At 38.3% G+C, this 20,636-nt stretch overlaps 1 protein-coding gene across 1 annotated transcript in view; it reads left to right on the top strand.

Moving 5' to 3' along the window:
• Window positions 1-18,665, top strand: part of NAALADL2 (N-acetylated alpha-linked acidic dipeptidase like 2) — a gene marked incomplete at both ends in the record, with an annotated part of 379,117 nt that extends 360,452 nt beyond the window's left edge. Inside the window, one exon of the mRNA XM_082003692.1 lies at window positions 18,467-18,665. Within this exon, the coding sequence (XP_081859818.1) occupies window positions 18,467-18,665 (199 nt within the window). The remainder of the gene's footprint in view (window positions 1-18,466) is intronic.
• Between the last annotated feature and the right edge of the window lie 1,971 nt (window positions 18,666-20,636).

The following is a 20,636-nucleotide window of genomic DNA, read 5'->3' as shown; positions in this document are numbered from 1 at the left end:
TTTTTCCTATATCCTTTCTGCAGAAAATATTAATTCATTACAATAGAAAAGTCGTTAGAATGCAGCACTGTAGCATTTCTGTCATGACTTCACTGCTAACAAGACGTAGAGTGTGATGGCAGCTCAGGCAGCATGACAGATACTTGTGTTAGACAGTACAGTAAGCTTTCAGAGGAAGAAAATATTTGGAAGTCTAATACTGCTTGACAAGATCCACCTATATTTTATTTAAAACTTTTTACAGTTCATTGAAGATTCAGAATTATACAAGACATTGTAGCATTATTTAACATATTTAATGATATAGCAGTGTTCTTGCGTGCATTTCAACCAGTCAAAGGCAGTACAGCAGAGTGAATGAGAGGACCTTAGTCAGTCACCAGTCATAACATCTTGTCTCTGGCTAGAATTGTTCACCAATATGTATTCAGCTGCACTACCCAGGTTGATTTTAATATGTCATAATTATTCCATCTTTCACTTTCTAAGAAAGAAGTCCACCACTAAACCATGTCCCCCAGCACCCCATCTACACATCTTTTAAACCCCTCTAGGAATGGTGACTCCACCGCTTCCCTGGGCAGCCTGTTCCAATGCTTGACCACCCTCTCGGTGAAGAAATTTTTCCTAATATCCAATCTAAACCTCCCCTGGCGCAACTTGAGGCCATTTCCTCTCGTCCTATCACTAGTTACTTGGGAGAAGAGACCAACATCCACTTCGCCACAACCCCCTTTCAGGTAGTTGTAGAGAGCGATAAGGTCTCCCCTCAGCCTCCTCTTCTCCAGACTAAACAACCCCAGTTCCCTCAGCCGCTCCTCATAAGACTTGTGCTCCAGACCCCTCACCAGCTTTGTTGCCCTTCTTTGGACACGCTCCAGCACCTCAATGTCTTTCTTGTAGTGACGGGCCCAAAACTGAACACAGGATTCGAGGTGCGGCCTCACCAGTGCCGAGTACAGGGGCACAATCACTTCCCTGCTCCTGCTGGCCACACTATTTCTGATACAGGCCAGGACGCTGTTGGCCTTCTTGGCCACCTGGGCACACTGCCGGCTCATATTCAGCCGGCTGTCAACCAGCACCCCCAGGTCCCTTTCCGCCGGGCAGCTCTCCAGCCACTCCTCCCCAAGCCTGTTGCGTTGCATGGGGTTGTTGTGGCCAAAGTGCAGGACCCAGCACTTGGCCTTGTTGAACCTCATACAGCTGGCCTCAGCCCATTGATCTGGCCTGTCCAGATCCCTCTTGTAGAGCTTTCCTACTCTAAAGCTCATGAGCACTCCCGCCCAGCTTGGTGTCGTTCGCAAACTGTCCGAGGGTGCACTTGATCCCCTTGTCCAGATCATTGATAGAGATATTAAACAGAACCAGCCCCAATACTGAGCCCCGGGGAACACCACTTGTGACTGGCCACCAACTGGGTTTCAATCCATTCACCACAACTCCTTGGGCCCAGCCATCCAGCCAGTTTTTTACACACCGAAGGATGCATCCGTCCAAGCCATGAGCAGCCAGTTTTTCCAGGAGAATGCTGTGGGAAACAGTGTCAAAGGCTTTACTAAAGTCTAGGTAGGCGAAATCCACAGCCTTTCCCTCATCCACGAAGCAGGTCATCTTATCATAGAAGGAGATCAGGTTGGTCAAGCAGGACCTGCCTTTCATGAACCCATGCTGACTAGGCGTGATCACCCGGTTGTCCTGTACGTGCCGCGTGATGGCAGTCCATAACCACAAACTTCCCTGGCACCGAGGTCAGACTGAAAGGCCTGTAGTTCCCTGGATTCTTCCTTCAGCCTGTCTTGTAGATGGATGTCACATTTGCCAACTTCCAGTCAACTGGGACCTCCAGTCAGTTAGCCAGGACTGCTGATAAATGATGGAAGGTGGCTGGGTAAACACTTCCACCAGCTCCTTCAGTACCCTTGGGTGGATCCCATCCAGCCCCACGGATTTGTGTGTGTCAATCAGTAGCTTTAAAAAAGTTTGAAAAGCAAGAATTGGCCAAGCCTGCCCTAAGTAATGCCTGGCCCTCTGGCTGTTCAGCAGAGGGAATAAACTGTGTGCATGTGCTTTAGTACAAACTGTCTGAAGCACTGTATTGCAGCCCATCAATCTAGCGTTTCATAGCTTGACCCCAAGGATATGTTTTGAATGCCCTGGGCTACAGAGTAAAGGGATATGTGGGCTGCTTGACTTCACCAGGCCTACTGGGATTATTTTGAAGGACTCTGTGGCTGAAGATAGCCAATGGCTCATCCATACTGCCCACTAGGAGGCTTCCCCAAATAAAACTGCCCTTAAAGACATGCCCAGGTTTTACTTTAGGGGAAGCTGGTTGGCATACTCAATAAAGAGAGCTTGGAAGTGAACTGACATACATAGACAGGAGACAGACAGTGGCCAGGACACAGAAATGAGTGAGGCATCTATGTTATTCAGGAATATAAATGTACTTGCAACCAGAACTAACTAAAGTAATAAAACAGTATTTTGTTGCAGTTGATGGGAAAAATTGTCAAATGTCTTGTGCAAGTGATTGGTTCAAGTGGGCGCAAAATAGATGGTAAGTAGGCTTTGGAAGAAAAGCAGAAAGCTACAGCATCAGGAGGAAGAGATTCTTCCAAGCATTAGAATTGGCATAAAACAAATGTAGTCATCTTTTAACAAAAACAAAAGAAAAATAAAGGAAGGTAGTTGTGGTGAACTCAACAGTGTCAGTGAATAAAATCCCTACAGCTGTAACAAAGAAAATATGATAGTGGTATTTGGGGAGGGACTAATTTACTTCATTCCTGCTGTGACTGGATTTATAGTATAAAGAAATAAACCAGATGTGATTAAATAAAGTCTAATATTCCAAATTTAGCACTGCTCTTTCTTTTCTGAACTGGTATGGTGTTGCAAAGAAGCCATAAAGCTACTTAATATAATGTAATATGTCTGGGTTGCATCGCAACAGCACGTTGTTGAACCTGGCCCAGGTCTTTATTTGTAAAAGTAAATACCAAAACTTAGGATTCCAATAAGAGGGTTTTTTGAGGTCTTCTAATATTTAAATCCTTGCATTTCTTGGAATATTAAGCTTGTTATTTATTGGGATGTATTTGCTAGATATGCAGGTGTAACGTGAATTAAGTTTTTCACCACCTTACTCTTGGCAGTACTTTGGCACAGAGTACAATATTCACACTGGCAAAGTAGATAGTGTGGAACTGAAAATTTTGTAATTTTTCCCCTCCTAATTTCATTACATTTGCTACAAGAGTTAACAGATGATAAGGTTACTTTAGAGTTTGTGGGAAAACCGGATTTGACTTTACACTGAACTATTTTATCTAACATCATCTGGAGTACATAACAGTAAAGTGCCCCTTGTGTATCATCATTTAGACACTTATTTAAGAAGAATGCATTCTTTGTGAGGTGCTAAGGTGTGTAATTGTGGTGTAGATTTACCTTTAATGCGAACAGAACTGAGGGCAGTGATAGATTTCTGATTTCCTTTCCTGCCATTAAAAATCTGTAGTACAGTTCTTTTCAAAAAAAAGGATCTAACAATATGTCTCTATTTGTGTTATTTTTCACTTTTTAGGGATCGCAAGTCCTTCTATTAATTGATGCAGTTAGATGAATTTATTTTGTGTTCTAAAGCTGTAATTTTATCACAGGAACCCTAGAAGTACTTGAAAAAACTTTTTTTTTCCTTGTACAACTTTAAGCTTTTCTTTTTGTAATTTGGTAAAGAAAACAAAAAAATCAGTCTCACAGCCAGGACCTTATATGCCATGTTTCATCCCAGTTGGAAGATTGATGGGCAAGTTATAAACCCCTGAAATAGTGGTTTATAATGGAAATGCTGGCAGCCCTTTAACTATAGCAGCGCAAGCAGTGCGGCAATAAATACTGTGCTTCATCTGTAAACAGAAATTTAGGATGCAGTTTGCAGCCTTGACCTTCAGGCTCCAACTGTGTTTAGATCATTAAGATTCCATAAATACTGTAATTTACAGCCTTCTGAAGGAAGAATTTGTGTGCACAGTAAAGCACGTATTCTTCATGAAAAAGAGATTGCTTCCTGTATACCCATTTGGACTCATATTCTCAACCTCAATCAAAGTACTTGACAAATTTGCTGAAGTTTAGGCATCATTTTTAGGCTTGTGTTTGTCCTAATTCACAGCTCTCTGGAGCTATACTATGTTTTCTCTTCTAGAACTTGAATTAAAAAGAAAGGTGGATTTTTTTTCTTTATTGCAGGAGGTGGGTTGCAACCTACCTGTGCTTGTCTACTACAGGGCAACTAATACATCTCTTCTGTATCTTTTTTGGTATGGTTTGTACACTTATTGCCATAGCTGTAGCCTCTTACTGTATATATATACTTTAAAAAAATAGATGCCTTATTCCAGTCAATGTTGTAGAGCAATATTTGGGCATAATTGATACATTATTCATCTATAATGAGCAATAAAATTATTCAAAGTTACTAACAGAATTCAAATTATTTTTTGATAATTATATTAGGACATCCTGGCGAAATTTAAGTAATGATGATTGACACTGGCAGGTTGTTCAATACAGTGTAAGTAAACACTGTAGTTTAGACGATTGTCCTTCTTACCTGAACTTCATGACATTGAACTGAAGACGTGACAACAACATACTTTCCCCATCACATTCTATGTCCAACTGAGCTGGAAATAGACAAGTATAGCTGTCATCGGGGTATCTTAGTCTTATCCAGGAATTCAGGCAGAATGATGAAAATTAATAGGTTGAGAAATGTTACCCTGCTTTGCAAAGGTTTCCCTGGGGCTTGATTTGGGGTTAGGACAAAATCTCTGATTTTTATTGTACCTGAAGAATTTCTGTGATTCCCAGTGGTAACTCCAGGTAGACTTTCTATTTCCAAAATAAACATTTAGGAACAAAATAAGATAGCTACTGGTATTTTTTTCATTTATCTGCCTTTGCTTCTCATAACATAATCATAATATTCATAATTTTGTGATTTATACTTTGTCATTATTTTAATGGAATAATCAGTAGAAATTTGTATATGTTTGTTTCTTTCCTCTGGCCATTTCTTGCTTTCCACTCTTACAATGTATACTTGTGCTGAACGTTTCTGTTGTATTTTCTGATGATCATATTTTACTACTAGTGCTAATAACCATAGTACACTGCTGGGGCACGTACGAAGCTAAGGTAAGAACAGAGGTTCCATAACTTTAGGCACTGTGTGTGGACAGGAAAAAAAAAAAAAGATATACTCAAGCATATTGTCCTCTCAATGAGATGGTCAGCTTCAGCAGAGATAGAAGATGATTCTATAAATGCTGACACATAGTAAGAAAATGCCAAATTCTTGCCCTCATCAGCATTCAATAAAGCACACGTAGTTGCCTGCTACGAATAGGAGAAGATGCTTTATCTTGTATTCTGAACAAAGGGTGCTTCAGCTGTAAACAAACATAGATCAAAGCAAAGGCCTGGGGCAGTTTCCCTCCAGTGAAAGCAGTTTCTCTGATAAGGTCAAGGAAGTACTCGCTGACACCTGTTCTGACCTTGGTTAACCAAATCTCTACATGGCTTCTGAGGAAGAACAAAATTAATTTCTGTAAATGAATGTTTGTAAGTTAGGTAATCGGGTAAATACATCAGTGCTGAGTGACATGGCTCCTCTCTGTCTCTTTGCTGAACATCTTTGTCTTTTGTGTATCAGCTAATCCTTAAAACTCATTGAGTCTAAAAGTCTACTGTTATGCTTTTGCATGCTTTTCAAAACCTACCATACCTACCAAAACACTGACACCGGCAATATCATGGATAACAAGATGACATGTCTCTTCCTGCTGTTTGTAAATATTGAGCTCAAATCTTTGCCTAGAATGAGTAAGAACATTCCCCCTGTTCATTGTATGTTTTATATTTCTTATATTTGCTGATCACCGCAGCCTCTGACAACCTGTCAGCCTAATGTATCTGTCAAGTCTGTGTGTACGCTCCTTAGGTATTCACAGAGAGAGAGAGCTTTTGTCTTTTTGCTGAAAGGCGTAGCACTTCAGTGGCATGGCAACAATGAATAATATTACTGCCAAGAAATTAGATAATCACGAAAACTTCATGGAGTATCAGGCAGAGGACACTCAGGGCAGTAAGATGTCCTCTCTTTCTGAAGGTGTTTGATTTCTTCAGGTCCATGTCTAGAACTCAACCTAATCTTTGTGTCTTCTGTCTTTAAAAGTGAAGTCCAAAAAAGGCACACAAGGGCTCAGGCTGTTATTTCTGCTCCAGTTAGGTGGTTTTTATTCTTAATGGACCATTGCTTAAGGATCAGTTATGTCCTGACTGACAGGTCTTTTAACAATTTTTTAAAAAAATCAAAGTCAACTTGTGTAAAATCTTTCATTTAAGAGTTTCATCTTAGCTTGCCAAGTTTATCCTGTCCATTAAGGCTGTATGCATCTTGCCACCGCTACTTAGAGAACTGTTGTAAGGGACATTGTGCTATGTCTAATAGATGTAACTGAGTGAATTGAGTAATAAGTAGATGAAAAGTAAGGATTTTGAAAACAATCTGTTTTCAAGAAAGACCTCCAGCAGGTTTTATTGCTCATTTGTGCAAGTTAAACTTCTTTCTTTTGCTGCTTTTTATCATGGATACCCAGGCGTGACATGATTGATCATTGGGCTAAAAAATTACAACAAATTGGTACGTTATAATGCACTGAATAAAATACTCGCTATAAGCAATGGTACATCGTGCACCCTGAATTTGCCATAATGAAATGAAAGAACAATCAAAAGGTGCTTTTAGCACCACACAAAAAGGTAATTTGCATCACTGCTAATCTCAAGCCACTCAAGTGTTTGTTGTTCACTAGAAGAAATGTTTTCCATTCAGATTGAGATTTGCTATATACATTTCTGACATATGTACAGAGTCTATTTGATTTATTTCTGTTTTGCTGATAAACTGCAGCAGATTCTCAGGTGTCAAAATATTCATGCCCTAAGACTCTACTTTCTAGAGATATGTTTAGTAGGAAAATTAAAGTCATTATTAAATCTCCATGTGTAAACAAGTTGCTTATTGGATTTACAGGGGACAAGCGTGAAAGATGCAAATATTCTGCTATTCTTAAACAGTGACATGGGTAAACATGTAGTGCAACGTCATCTGAAAAAAACAACTGACAGCTCACCAAGAGTTTCTACAGAAGACAGTAATTCTGTCTCATTGTATAGAGTTTTTGCAGATTTGTGTTTTCATTTTGAACTTTTCATTTGTGGCTTCAAGTAGAAAATTTTTATACTTTGTTGTAATGTTTGAGATATTTTTTACTGGCCTGAACCAAACACATGGAATTTTTTTTTTTTCTGCATTGTATTGTGTGGAGCAGAGAGTGATTTGATATGGTGCTGATGTTCCTTATGGTGGGAAATACTGCAACAATTCCTGTTGCACTGGTGGTAGTAGATAATGTTCTGTCTCATATTATCTGCCATGTGCAATGTGTAAATGCAATACTAGAATGATGTTGAGGGAGGAGGAAAGAATTGTGCACTGGTTTTAGAATAGTGTACCTCAGATTTTGCCATTCAGTCAGAATAAATGAATTTTCATCTTACTGCACAGCAGTGATTTTCCATCTGACTTTTCACCCGAAATACCTTGTATCTTTCAAAATTTGCATCTCTTTTTCTTCTATAATTGTTCCACATCTTATAAATGGATTTATGATTAGTGGTATTACTTGTTTCACTTTCTCATCCTTCACTGATGTTTCTTGGCTTTGCGGTTCTTGTTTAGCTCCCTTCTCTCTATGAAATATTTGTCCAAATATATTTTTTAAACCTAAAATGTCTTCCCATTTTCTTCTGCCTTCTTCCTTCAAACTCTGCAGTGTTTGTGCAGTCTGATTGTAGTTTGTGCAAGTATAAGTTATAGATGACGAACTCAAATATTCAGGACAGAAGAAGTGATGCATAGTTTCAGTTCACTTCATGAACTACTAACAGCAAAAAAATCACAGGAAGTACACCAAGGATGGCTTTATGTTCTCCCCAAGAATGTGGGAAGGCAGAAAGAAGTTTTCATAAGATGGGTGTACAGTGGCAGCTATGCACCATCAGAACATCCGAGATGCTGTGCAGTGCTTGGTAAATCTTTAGTTAATGCTTACTTGGAAGATGATTTTTCTCCATCTTTGGTAGCAGACATTGAATTAAAGGATTAGCTTCTTGGTTTATATGCTTCTCTAAATAGAAGCCATGTGTCTGGTGACCAGGATTTATAAAAGTGGTGACAATCGTGAGTCAGTATCCAGAGTTTTTACAGCATAGTCAAAAGTGTTTTTTATCATAAAACTGAATAGACTGAGTCATCTCTGCAGGTCACCCCGATTAGAATATAATTTATAAGAATTCAATTACAATTCTTAACTGCCAGGTTATTTTTTCTAATCCTAAAACCAATGACAAACCAGTAAGTTAATGGCATGACAAGCAATGATGTGAATTTAACTACGTTGGTACAAACTAAGAAATACTTCCAATTAAATCCTGAACACTAGATGCTAATAGCAGCTACATAGCTATCTCTTATCTTTAAAGAAATGCTGTAACACATTTGGCACAGTAATTTCGGTTTAAAATCGTAATTCGAGTGAAATTTGTACATCCAAGTCACTAGCAGAATCTGGATAACAACCTTGATATAAGGTGGACTGAAAGTATTTTATTCACTGTATTCCTTTTAAACGTTGTACCCAACTGTTACATGGGGGTATAGCATGGGTGGGGGGAAAAAAGGAACTGCCTTCTCTCTTCAGCAGCTACCAGAAGCCAGATGTAATTAAGATCACGTCCTGTTCACTCAGATGGTGCTGATGCTCAAAATGGGATTTGAGGGACTGGGAAGAAGATACAGTTATGAATCTGCTCATTCAGTGGATCAACATAATGTAGTATTGAAATTAAGCTGTAGCTCTGAGTAGCACAAGGAGCTTTCCCCAGGATACCTTTTGCCACCTACATGGCTCCCCAGAACAAGCATAGTTAGGAAAGTGTAGGAAATGTTTAATTCATGATGGACCTGTAGGAACAATATTCTAGCAACATGAGCAGTCTCAGAGCACTGGGCAACTTTGGTGAGGGTTCTGGCTTAGTCCACCCAGCCCCTCTGGGGGAGATTGCACAGCACTGTGGTTATTCGTTTTCCAGGCCAGATAGATAGACTTTCATCCTCTGGGATATTGGGTCTTTAACATTCATCTGTGTGTGGAGCAACGCATTTATCCTAGCATACATCAGTAGCAATTACTAGTTTGATAATGCTCTTACAAATTCCTGCTATGGTTATTATTTTTCTCATGACTGATAATCATGCTGAATTATGGCCTTTCTTAGTACTGAGAAGATGCAATAAAGTGAGTGTACCTCATACTCAAAACACCTGATCCATCTGAGTGGCAATTCAAATAGTTTTTCCTTTGGAATCACCGGTACATGTAATGACCATGAAGTAATGACTGTATTTGTTGTCTTGTAAATTTTTGCTATTTAAAGAGCATTTGCTGCACAAATACTACTGAATTAGCCATCTGCAGAGATGTAATTATGGTTGACTTTAAAGCTTATTTAAACAGGGAACATGAAAATCTTTTCATTACACCTGCAAAAGCAGAAAAACACTGTAATTAGGGATTATGTCATGGCTGGAAACCAGCTTTTTCATTGCCCTGATATGAATGGTAAACCTGGGTGTACATACCTCAGTTTATTTTCCCTGTATTTACGTCTCATGAATTTTCTTCCATCCTTTTAATTAGACTGATTTATACACTTACAGAGTTCTGTCTGCAGTATGCATCAGACCTATTGTGGTTTTGGTACAGTAAATACTATTATGTATATTGTCATTTAACACAGCATTAGTGGCCCTTAAGACAAGACTTCATCTACGACGTACAATTCCTCATGCTTTCCATGAATGTGCATCGTCTTGACCTTGCAAAGAACCTGGGCTTTTTTGTGTAATGACATTTATTTGAATACGTGGCCTTATTAGATGTTTTAGCCTATTTCACAGCGGTTTTTCTGCTGACTAAAAACCCTTTCACAGAAGGCTATTCGGTGAGCTCACTGCAGAGCTATTGTGCCAACGCCTAGTAAGTCTTCCGATTAGGATACAGCTTCCGTTCAAGTTCCCTTGCTGGCAGATCTTGCTCAAGTCTGTGCTTATGGTGCTAAATAGGCCAAGAATATTTGGTTACAGAGAAAAATAGCTTATGATGTCAGAAATTTATACAGAATATTGGATTTGGGATTTATTAAATATGACAGAGACTGAATATTTTATACATTATTTCATTTTTCTTATAAACAGTAGGGTCAATAACATTTTTTAGATCCAAGAAATACACGGCTCCACATTCTTGGACATGACAGATAAGACCACTCACATATGTTTGAAATATTAGCCAGGAACATTTCTCAAATATAGTACAAAAATAAATGGAATTAATTAGAAAAATAGTTAATATGTAATACTCCCCCCCACTGACGTGTTAGCCAGGCCATAGGCCTTAGAAATCTGGTGGTGAGATCACTGACAGGAAAATCGCGTTAACTGTGATTAAAAGAAGCGTCAATTTTGTGCATATGTATTGAAGGTAATAAAAATATAATTTTAGGTATTTCTTTAAAGAACATCTTATGACATAATTAAATTTTTTATCCATAATTAACTCTAATGATGCTGAACTTTCTGATTTTGCCTATGATGTTAATGGTCTCTCATCTCATGGTATAGAATTACTTAAGATGATAAACCTAGTCAGGATCAGAACTGGAGATAGAGGTCAAGCCAGTTTGTGCCATCAAACACTGGACACTGCTTGCTGCTTTGTTTGGAAATGGTATTCCTCCTTAGGAATCAGATGTTTTACATGGTTTCTAAATAAAAATCCCTATGAAGCCTTCAGAACATCAGCTGTGAGCCATTTGGAAATAATTTTATTAACTCACTTCCCTCAAGTCCTTCAAAATAGTAGCACATCTGTTTTGAATTTAAGTATTTCAGACTGAGACATCCTTAAAAGAAAAATGGCTTCCTCCTAATTATTTATAGCATAAACATATGTTTCTTTCATTTGAAAAGCAAGTGTAGCATAAATCAAAGAACAACATGCCTACATTTGTTACCAACAGATACGTTATTTGAAATTTAACAAAGTATATTTCATACCAGTGGCTGCCAGCAAATAACACTTTAAAATACAGTCATATTAATTTTGTTTAATGCATCATCACTCTCAAGTATAGATGCAAGTCCTTGTTCGAAGAAATTACAGAAAACATATTGCAGGATTTTCAAGGAATTTTTACATTTCTATGGAGTTACTATCATTCTTTCATCAGCTGTAGATAGGGTTTGAAAGCTCTATGGCAAAGAGTCTGATAGTGTGTTTTGTGCCTTCTTCAGGAATTTCTAGATAAAATCTCTTAATTAATTTCTATAAAACTCTAGAGAAAATCATGCCTAATTAATTAGAATGCTCTTTAGCAGTGATAATCACTTGCAACTTCTGAAGAACAAATGCATCCTAATTTTTCTTTTCCTTTTCACTTTTGTTCTGTGAAAGTCATTCTGTACCGTTGAAGCTGTAGAATTGATTCTTCTTACTTACTGATCTTATTTTCTCCAAAGTAAGAAAGAAACGTTCCCTAAACTCAGCAAATTTTCAACAGGGGAAAAACTGTGAGCGCAAGGCAATGTTGGTGTTCAACCCTTGCAAACAGGTCTTTTATTAAAGCCTGATTTTACTCAAACTCAGTCTTTAAAGTAGTCAGACTTATTAGCTCCAGTGTTCTTATCTGAGGCTGTTCTAGAACATCAGTCCTCTTAGGATTAGCAACTTGCACCAAGCTTCCAGCTTCCATGTGTTTGTGGTTATTTTAAGCTGTTTTGCCATCATAAGCCACAAAAATATAAAAAATTACAGGAAGAAATGAAGTAATTATTTTATTACTTAATATTTTATTTATTCAATAAAAATATTAATATTTTATTTATTCAATAAAAGGGAAAAAGTTTAGCTACAGGTTGTCATAGTTACAGTATCCCATTTGAAATCTTCTCCAAGCTATCACAGAGCACTGTCCTATTATCAGAAAATCAAGATTAACATTCAGTTAGCTTTATTTTATGTCAGTCTTTTCTGTTGGCAGTAATTATTCAACTATCAAAAGTATCATTTTCTTATATGTTTCAGAACAGAAGTGAAAGTGAATGTTTTCTGTGAATGTTGAGTTTTGGTCATAAAAGAAGCCGCAACCAACCTCTACTGGGCTTGATTTCTTTAATAGATCTCTCACTTTCTCTTTCGGATTCTGAATGCTCGTGCATGCAAATTGGACACTGGTAGATGGATCTGTAACGATCACCAGGAAAGGTTTAAAGGTAGGTAAGGTTAGGATGGGTGTCTATAGATTCAAGACCGACAGGGTCACCTGTTTAGGTGAAGATTGTCAGGGGTTGATGAGGGCTAGCTGCTCCCTAAAGGGTGGGGAGCCAAGCATGACACCATGGCCAGCAGGGCAGTGGCCACTCCAAGCAGACCCACAGTGCCCCACGATGCAAGTGGGCCAGGCCGGGGCGGGGGGCAGGCAGGGCTGGTCAGGGCCAGTGGGACGTATTAGTGCCCTCGAGGCCTTGACAAAGGTCGAAAGCTGGCAAGGTGCATCAAGCTGAAACTTATGCTAGAGTTAGGGTTAGGCTTTAGCGATAATTCAGTAAGAGATTAGTGTGGTTTACAACAATGCATTCGTTACCTTTAAAATGTACTGTAATCAAAGATAACTGGAGGGAAATAAAAGATAACGTATCTTGTAATCAGCTATCATTCCAGTTTGGCTTCAATATTTCCTTTGTTTATTTGGCAGGCAATCAAGCCAAGCCAAGCCTCTAGATGCTTTACAGAGCTGCCAGAATCAGGATTTATGTTTTTAACAAGCCCTATTCTAAACTGGCCTCTCAGAAATGAATTCAGATTTGGAATAATTACCTCCTTGTAGTCCCATGTCCCAACAGGATTTTGTTAAATGCAAACTTACCATAACCTCCGTTTGCCATAATTGTCTCAATTAGAGGTGTCCTAACTCCTGTCTCTTATACAAAACAAATTTCTATCTGTCAGGGACAGAATTTATCTGGTTTACCACTGTCATATAACGATGCCTTTGAAATGCCTTTCAGTCGGTTAGACTTTATTTAGGTTTGATGTCTAGATTACCTGTAGCTTATTAGCTGCTGATACCATACAAATGCATATCTTTCTGACAGACTTTCACCTTCGAGTGTAGATGATTTAAATATATCACTTTCTGTAATATGTACTGGCAGAACAATTTGCTGTAAATGAGAGCACTAAATGAAAACAGTTGATGGCTCTTAAAAAAGGATAGGATTTGTAGCAAACAAAAGTTAGGAACAACACATCACAGATAAAGGATCCTTAAATACGATACGCTGAGTTTGTGGGGACTTAGGACACTGAAGGAATAGACTGACATTTACAGCTAAGTTGCTCTAAAAGGCTGGCTGCCATATCCCCATCTTCCCTGGTCACCTTCATGTTGTTCAGTCACATGAACGCAGCCCCAGTGGTTTCCATCGTTTGATCCTGCAAGAAATGAGCATTGTCGTTTTTTCTCTGGATCAGCTATAATGACATGTAATGACAGTTCACCACTGCATAAATTTTGTCCTGATAAAAGTTAGTCTTACATGGCTAGCAGATATAATTTTACAATTATAAACCTTCTGCCACAATAGTGCAGTGAAATAAAATAGGTAAGATGAAATACCAGTATGTGGGTGTCAAAAAAAGTTTAAAAAAAAAAAAAAAATAGAAGCACTGTTGAAGATCGAAAGGATGAGGGACCCAGAGGAAGAAGGGAAGCTTTCTGTACCTTCACCATAAAATTTTCTGAGGTACAAACTAGTGTAAATAAACTAGTATAAATCAGCTCATGCAGTTTTCAGGGAAGAAGAATTTGTAATTTTTTTATGTCCTACAATAAACAAACACCCTGTGGAACTGGAAGTCCCAACACGTAAATATTATTGTTAGAATGCACTTATTGATTTGCCAAGTTAATAACACTTTATGTTTTACAAATATGAATGAAAACAAACTCCTAGAGGTAAGAAAAGTGCATTCAAAACTGAACATTATCAAGAGAAAGGGGAATGCAGAGAATGGCTCTTCTGGTGCACTTTTTTCCTTGGAAAGTACAACAAAAAATAATTCAGGGATTTATAAAATTGAATTTGTGAGAATGCTGAAACAGCTCTAGTCACAGCACATTGTCTTATAACTGGAATAGACAGAGGCTGCCCAAAGCATTTATCAGTAAAGAATTCTAATGTGATTCCACAGAGAAAACCTGCGCTCATTTCATATGGGACTGTATACTTGCCATCAGGTCCTAATGATTTAATAATTAATTTTCAAAATCTCAAATGTAAGCTTTTAGGTAGGAGCCTCTTTGTAAGTGCCTGAATAATTCAGCTTGTGTTGTACATTACCTACACACGAACTTTCTGTGTAATCTAAAAAATCCTTTTTCGTGACAAGAATAATGTAGTAATCTAGTTTAATCTTGTATTGTCCAGTTGTTCTAATATAATCTCCAAAATAATTTGAAGTTGTGTTATTTTTAGTGTGATCTGCCATTCAAGAACTTGTCAAATTCATTTTGGTCTGGTGGGGGTGACATTCTCTCCTTATTTGTGATAATGTAAAACAGCATTTAACCCTAATGGCATTGTTTCGATCAATAACGCTTATATGCCCAGGCCTGCAAAGGGCTCATGAAAGTTATAGAAGAGGTTCGTTTAGTATTCATCTTTGTAGTTTCTTTGCTTTAGTTTATTAAGGCTGATTCTTTTGTTTGGAGCCATTTTACCTCTGTCAATGATACTGCCTGAAATTATTAATTAGGTTTCCTGCTTCAGTGTTAAACTTCTCAGGTCACTGTGATGCGTCATTGAAACAAGCTCATTAAGATGAACGATGTGTGTTGTAATTTCATTAGTGTCATCAATAATGTATTATACTTTTCTGTTTAGGAGTCTCTGTTTTGTGTGGGTCAGGCTGACTGTGTGAATTATGTTTATAAAATCAAAAAAGTTAAGTGATAATACTTAATAATTAAGTAATAATACATAATAATACAAAATAATTAAGGTAGATACTTAGGCAATTAAGCCATAAGTTGCAATTGTTGTTTTAGAGGTATAGGCTACAAAACCAGTTTGTATTAAGGAATGTTTAAGTAATTGAATTTCGCAGTACAAAGTAAAATCTTTTGGTATCATTATGCACGTTGTGGTCACACAGTGGTATCTTGTGCCAATGAAATGTCTGGGTTTTATTTTTCAGTCCGTGTATAATCTTTAATGAAAACACATTTCCAACTTGTAAAGGCTTGGACGCAATAAACTGGACTAGCCATTTTTTTTATTTGATGAAGCTTGCACAGAGATAAGTAAAATTGTATAAATTGACTCTCATGAACATGCATAAAGAGAGAAATCATTTTATGCAACAAAGGGGTGGCATGGCTTGCCAAGCAAAGATAAGTAATTGAAAAATATAAGATCCTGGTGCGAGTTCCTAGCAGAAAATCTGAAAAAACAGGAGGTGCCGTATGATGTTACTTATTATTTGCATACATAAAAATAGGTTCTGTCATACTATGCAATCAGCTGTGCCAAAATCATATTACTATTGCAAAAGTTAAGATACTCTTTTAAATTATGGCAGCAGACTGCTTTGTCTCTTTCATTCATCAAACAACTAAGCTTTTCTCATTAGGCACTGATTTGTGCTGTAGTCAGATGCCACAGGCTAGGGATACTTGTCTTTCACCGTGGATCACCTGCCTGTGGATTTACTGTGGAATCACCTGTGATTCCAAAATCAGTTACAGTAGAGTTAAACTGTATTAACATCCTTGTATGCCGAGGTAAACGGTCTTTTTAGCCTGTGTGCCTTGGCTAGAGCACGTGAAGATGGGATGGGAAAAGATGTGTTCCTATTCACCACAAACATTTTCTCAATAAACTGGAACCAAATGTTCCAGTCTCCAGGCCGTGCTGTCTTTTAGAGTCTGATTTCTAGTAGCCCAAGTTAGTGTTGCTCTGCTGATGGTTACTGTCTTACAACTTTTTTGTTAGTTGACATTACCCCCAATAAAGGAATAGAGGGATCCTAATACAGATCAAGATGCCAGTGTTGTAGGCATTTGGAGCAGAATTCTAGCTCAGTCAAACTCTCCCAGCCATCAGTGAGATAGGACTGTCACATGCCCCCTGAAGGTGGATAGTAATGTGATTATCTCTAGCATTGCCCCTGCTGCTCAAGGGCTTTGAGGGGTTGTGAACAGGCTTCTGTCTCCCGGTGAACTATGGAAACTGTAGAGGAGAGTTCTTCAAAAGCCTGGTTCTGCTCACACTCATCTCAGCAGGAGTCCCTGAATTGATTTCAGAAGGAGCAAAATCAATCCCTGCTGTGAAAACTACAGTATTTCCCATAGAACAGCCTATCCTTAAAAACCAACAAACCAAGAATTTTTCTGGTTCTCAACATACACAGTCTTCATTTACTGTATCACAGAGATGCTTTAGGGACAGTCCATAAAATAACTTCAGTCACCTTTGAGTGTAAGCTGCATCATAGTCTCAAGGAAGAGCAGCATCAGCTCAGAACTGAAGCAGCAGGTAGTTGTCCTCCTCTGGCTGCCGCAGTGCAAACTGAAGAAGTTATTGCCACGTCTGCCTGTTACTGTCCTCTTGCTAGAGGTCCTTGGCCCCGCTGAGGTCTCCCTGCAAGTGCGCATAACCTGTCTCAGTCCAAATGATCTAGGTCGTTGATGACCTACTATATAACCTGTGTAAGCTGTCCTTCTATTGCAGTGTTGGATTCGAACCGTTTCCTTCCTCTGTTTAAAACTACCGGATATTACATTGCAGAACACTTGAAATGGCTAGATGTATTGTTGTTGGGATAAAGAGCTTACCATTCCTATGGCACAGTCCTGGTTTTGGCTGTGTACCCAATATAGGAAGGTAAAAGCATAAAGACTGAAAAATAGTGTTATGAGGCTAGGAGTTATTATATATCTTTGAAAACCATTGCCCCTAATTCAAAGTCTTTTTTCAAACTGGAAAACATGGCAGAAGATTGCGGATTTTCTGTGGTGTCATTTATTGGGCTACTTTGTTACCATTCCCTCTTGTAGACTGGCAATTGGATGACTCACGTAATAAAGATACACGTTTGTATTCATCTGTGTTGTAGGTACTTAGCAGTTCTGTTACTAATTTGGAGTTGCCATTGTGCCTGTTCTGTCATGCAATTAGGTTACTAACACAGTATCCAAGTTGTCCCGCCTTCTTGCTGGTTTCATTCTGTGGAACAACTTCTCCTCTGCCCTGAGCACCTGCCTTGTATATATAGAGAAGGTCCTGCACCAAATCGTGTAACTTTCCTGTTTCAAATTTCACTCACTTCTGTTTACAGTCAAAGCAGCTCCTGGGTGGAGATTTATGATATTTACACACTTTCTAATTAGGATAATGATTACACCTGCTTTTAGATAACATTTACAGCCTGCTTCAAAGAGTCTCATTGAAATCACTGACTAGCTTTGAATTCTGAGCCTTCTACACCTCACACAGATAACACTTCCAAGGAATTAGGCGTTACCTTTTCATGTGTTTTTATACAAGCCATTAAAAAGTCTTGCAGATGTTGTAGGAAAACACAGTATTTGTTTCATAAGGGTTTAGCTGTGCATTCCATTTATTTCCTTCCTCAAGTATGCGACATTAAAGGTGGGTTGCTCTTGTACTGGTGCCACAAAAGATTATTGATGAAATAAAGGCTCTGCTGAGGGCAATGAGAGTTTTACCATTGACTTCAATGCAGCTAGAATTTCACCTCTGAATTGTGAAATAAATAACAGGAGCGGGGGGGGGGGGGGAGAAATCTGTGCCAAAGCTCCACAGTAATAACCAAACTTTTTTTAGAGGCCAATAAATGAAATCTAACTGATACCTCATGAGGGGTGTGATAGGTCTAGGCTCATGATTTTGAATAAAATCTTGAATGGTCAAGGGGCAATGTGAAATTTCTTTGATGGCTTTAGTGAACATTTCAATGTACGTTCAAGTGAACATTTCAATGTACGTTCACCTAGATCAATGAACAGATGTGGTTTAGAAAGCCGTAATAAATATGCAGTTTTCTTTCAGTTTGCCCTGGGTCAGCTTTACTGTGCATAATATGTATCATCTTTAAAGTGTTGCTGGTACTTGCAGGGTTTCTTGATGATTTTTGATGAATTGTTTTGAGTAAAAAGTTTACCATTCTCCATTGTTCTCTTTTAGAAATATTCTTTACAGACTAGATGAAAGGACAAGCCAGTTTTCAGTACTGCTAGAGGCACTGGAGCACTGCAAACTGCATCAGTCAAATGAGACCATTCAAGCAGCCTTGTCAGAGGTGCTGAACAGCATCAATTCAGCTCAGGTTTACTTCAAAGCAGGACTTGATGTGTTTGAGACTACCTTAGCTGGAAAGAAATGAGAGGATTCTCTGCATTCCAAGACGTCTGTTTACAACTTGCTAAACAAAAGTTCAACTTGGACCAGAATTTCTCTGAGGATGAAACCTTTCTCAACTTTTCTTTCAGTTGGCGCTTAAAGGTACTGCAGCGCATGTTTTTATAAATATAAAACAGTCTTTTGCACTGTTCACAGTATATCTCAAATGTCTGTTTCTGAATGTATAAAACTTAATGAGAGGAAATAATACTTAAGATGTGTTTTTTGGAAGGACATCTGCTGTATTTTTATATGTAAATTATATTTTTATGACTAAGAGCCCAATCTTGCAAAGTACTGAACATGTCCTGCAATATGCTGAAGACCTGGTTCTGACACACCCCAGATGTATACCCAGGTGAGCTTTCCATGCCTAATCTGTCAGAAAAATTTGACTTAAGTATATCCTTGTGTTTCTTAACTTTCTCAGCAAACTCATCTTCTTCCTAACTCCTTTAAGAGTAAGTAGTTGAAGGATGTAGCATTTCCTTGTGTATCCTCCTAGCGCTGGAGTTCATCGGGAAATGCACAAAACACCCTTATTAGTGCAATTCAACACCTTTACTCCTGTGGAACAATAAATACCTCAATTCTGAGAATACAGATAAGCTTAGATTATCCCATTTCTGTATGAAAAAAGAGTTGTTTTCTCTAGTAATTCTTGGTGAGATTTTTTTTTGTGATGATTTCAAATGATTTGAAAAGTGTGAATTAGTAGTTACACTTGTACAAAAATACTTTGAATTTCTATGTTAAATAAAAGAACTGCCTAGTCTTATAAGGCTACAGGCCTTATAAGTTTACACATTACCAGAACAGCACACTTCAAGGTCTCCCTAAATTTCCAGAGAGCAGTAGATGAAAACAAGACCTGAGAGTTCTGGGAACATTTTTGAGATTCCACCACTCGGCCACACGACCCACTATTCCAGGCTGGATCATTCCATCAGCAGTGCCCAGCATACAGGACCTGCATTTTTCTCAAAAAGCACAAGGAAGACAGAAATTCATTCCCTACTGTAGAACCAGGAGTTCACCTCTGAAAGCACAACCTGATGAAGCATATTGCAGGGCTAAAACTCAAGTCTGTTTTGCATTGGTGGAAGCCGTGTACAGAGGCTGTAATCACACCATTACCTTGTTGGCCTGAAGTCATCTGTGAATGAAAGGGTCAGAAGGTTCAGGGTCCTAACCTCTAAGGGGATAATATACACCCTTCAGAATTGCAGGTCTTAATAATATAAGCAGTTGAAATTGTTAAGCCCTATTGGGTTTAGAGTTTTACAATCTCAGATGATTCTGGGGTTAGAGCTTAAAAAAAAAATTTTATATAGATACTTAGAATTGAAATATAATTTATTTGATGGAAACGTTAAATGTATTGTTACCTAGTTTGCCATGGAAACGTTACAGAAACATTTCGGATTGCAATAAAAATGGAAAAAGTATCTGTATTAATGTAAAAAAATTGCCTTAAGGAAAATTTTAACATGCACAATTTGGTGAAAGGGTGAAAGCTCATGAAACAGTACGAGGCTTTTTAAAGTGTGTGTTCACATAGCAAGAAATGAGAGTTGTTTACAGATCTGGGTTTCTGTTTCCAAAAGTCCTTGGCAAATCGGTCTCCATTAGCAATGACCTGGGACTAGGAGCATACAGCTATGCTGTTGCTGCATTTCTTTGCACACTATTATCCTAACGTGGGCAAAAGCATCCTGGGTCTGACCAGAGGCGGGGCTATGCAGCTGCACAGCTACAACTGAAGTGGGAATATGTTCAACATCAGTCAGCATGACTGCATGAACTTGGACATGATTCTCTCCTATCTGGACTTGGCATCTGACAAGCAAGAGTATATGATTATTATTTTGCTGTTGCTGGTACCAATTCTGTTTACTGCAGAGACAACTGGACTTCCAGAGAGCAACATTTTTTCTTATACTACAGTGTTTGT

This window comes from Phaethon aethereus, assembly GCF_964289735.1.
Source record: "Phaethon aethereus genome assembly, chromosome: 9".
Classification (NCBI taxonomy): Eukaryota; Metazoa; Chordata; class Aves; order Phaethontiformes; family Phaethontidae; genus Phaethon; species Phaethon aethereus.
The sequence above is the reverse complement of the archived record's forward strand: the minus strand, read 5'-3'. Positions and strand labels throughout refer to the sequence as shown.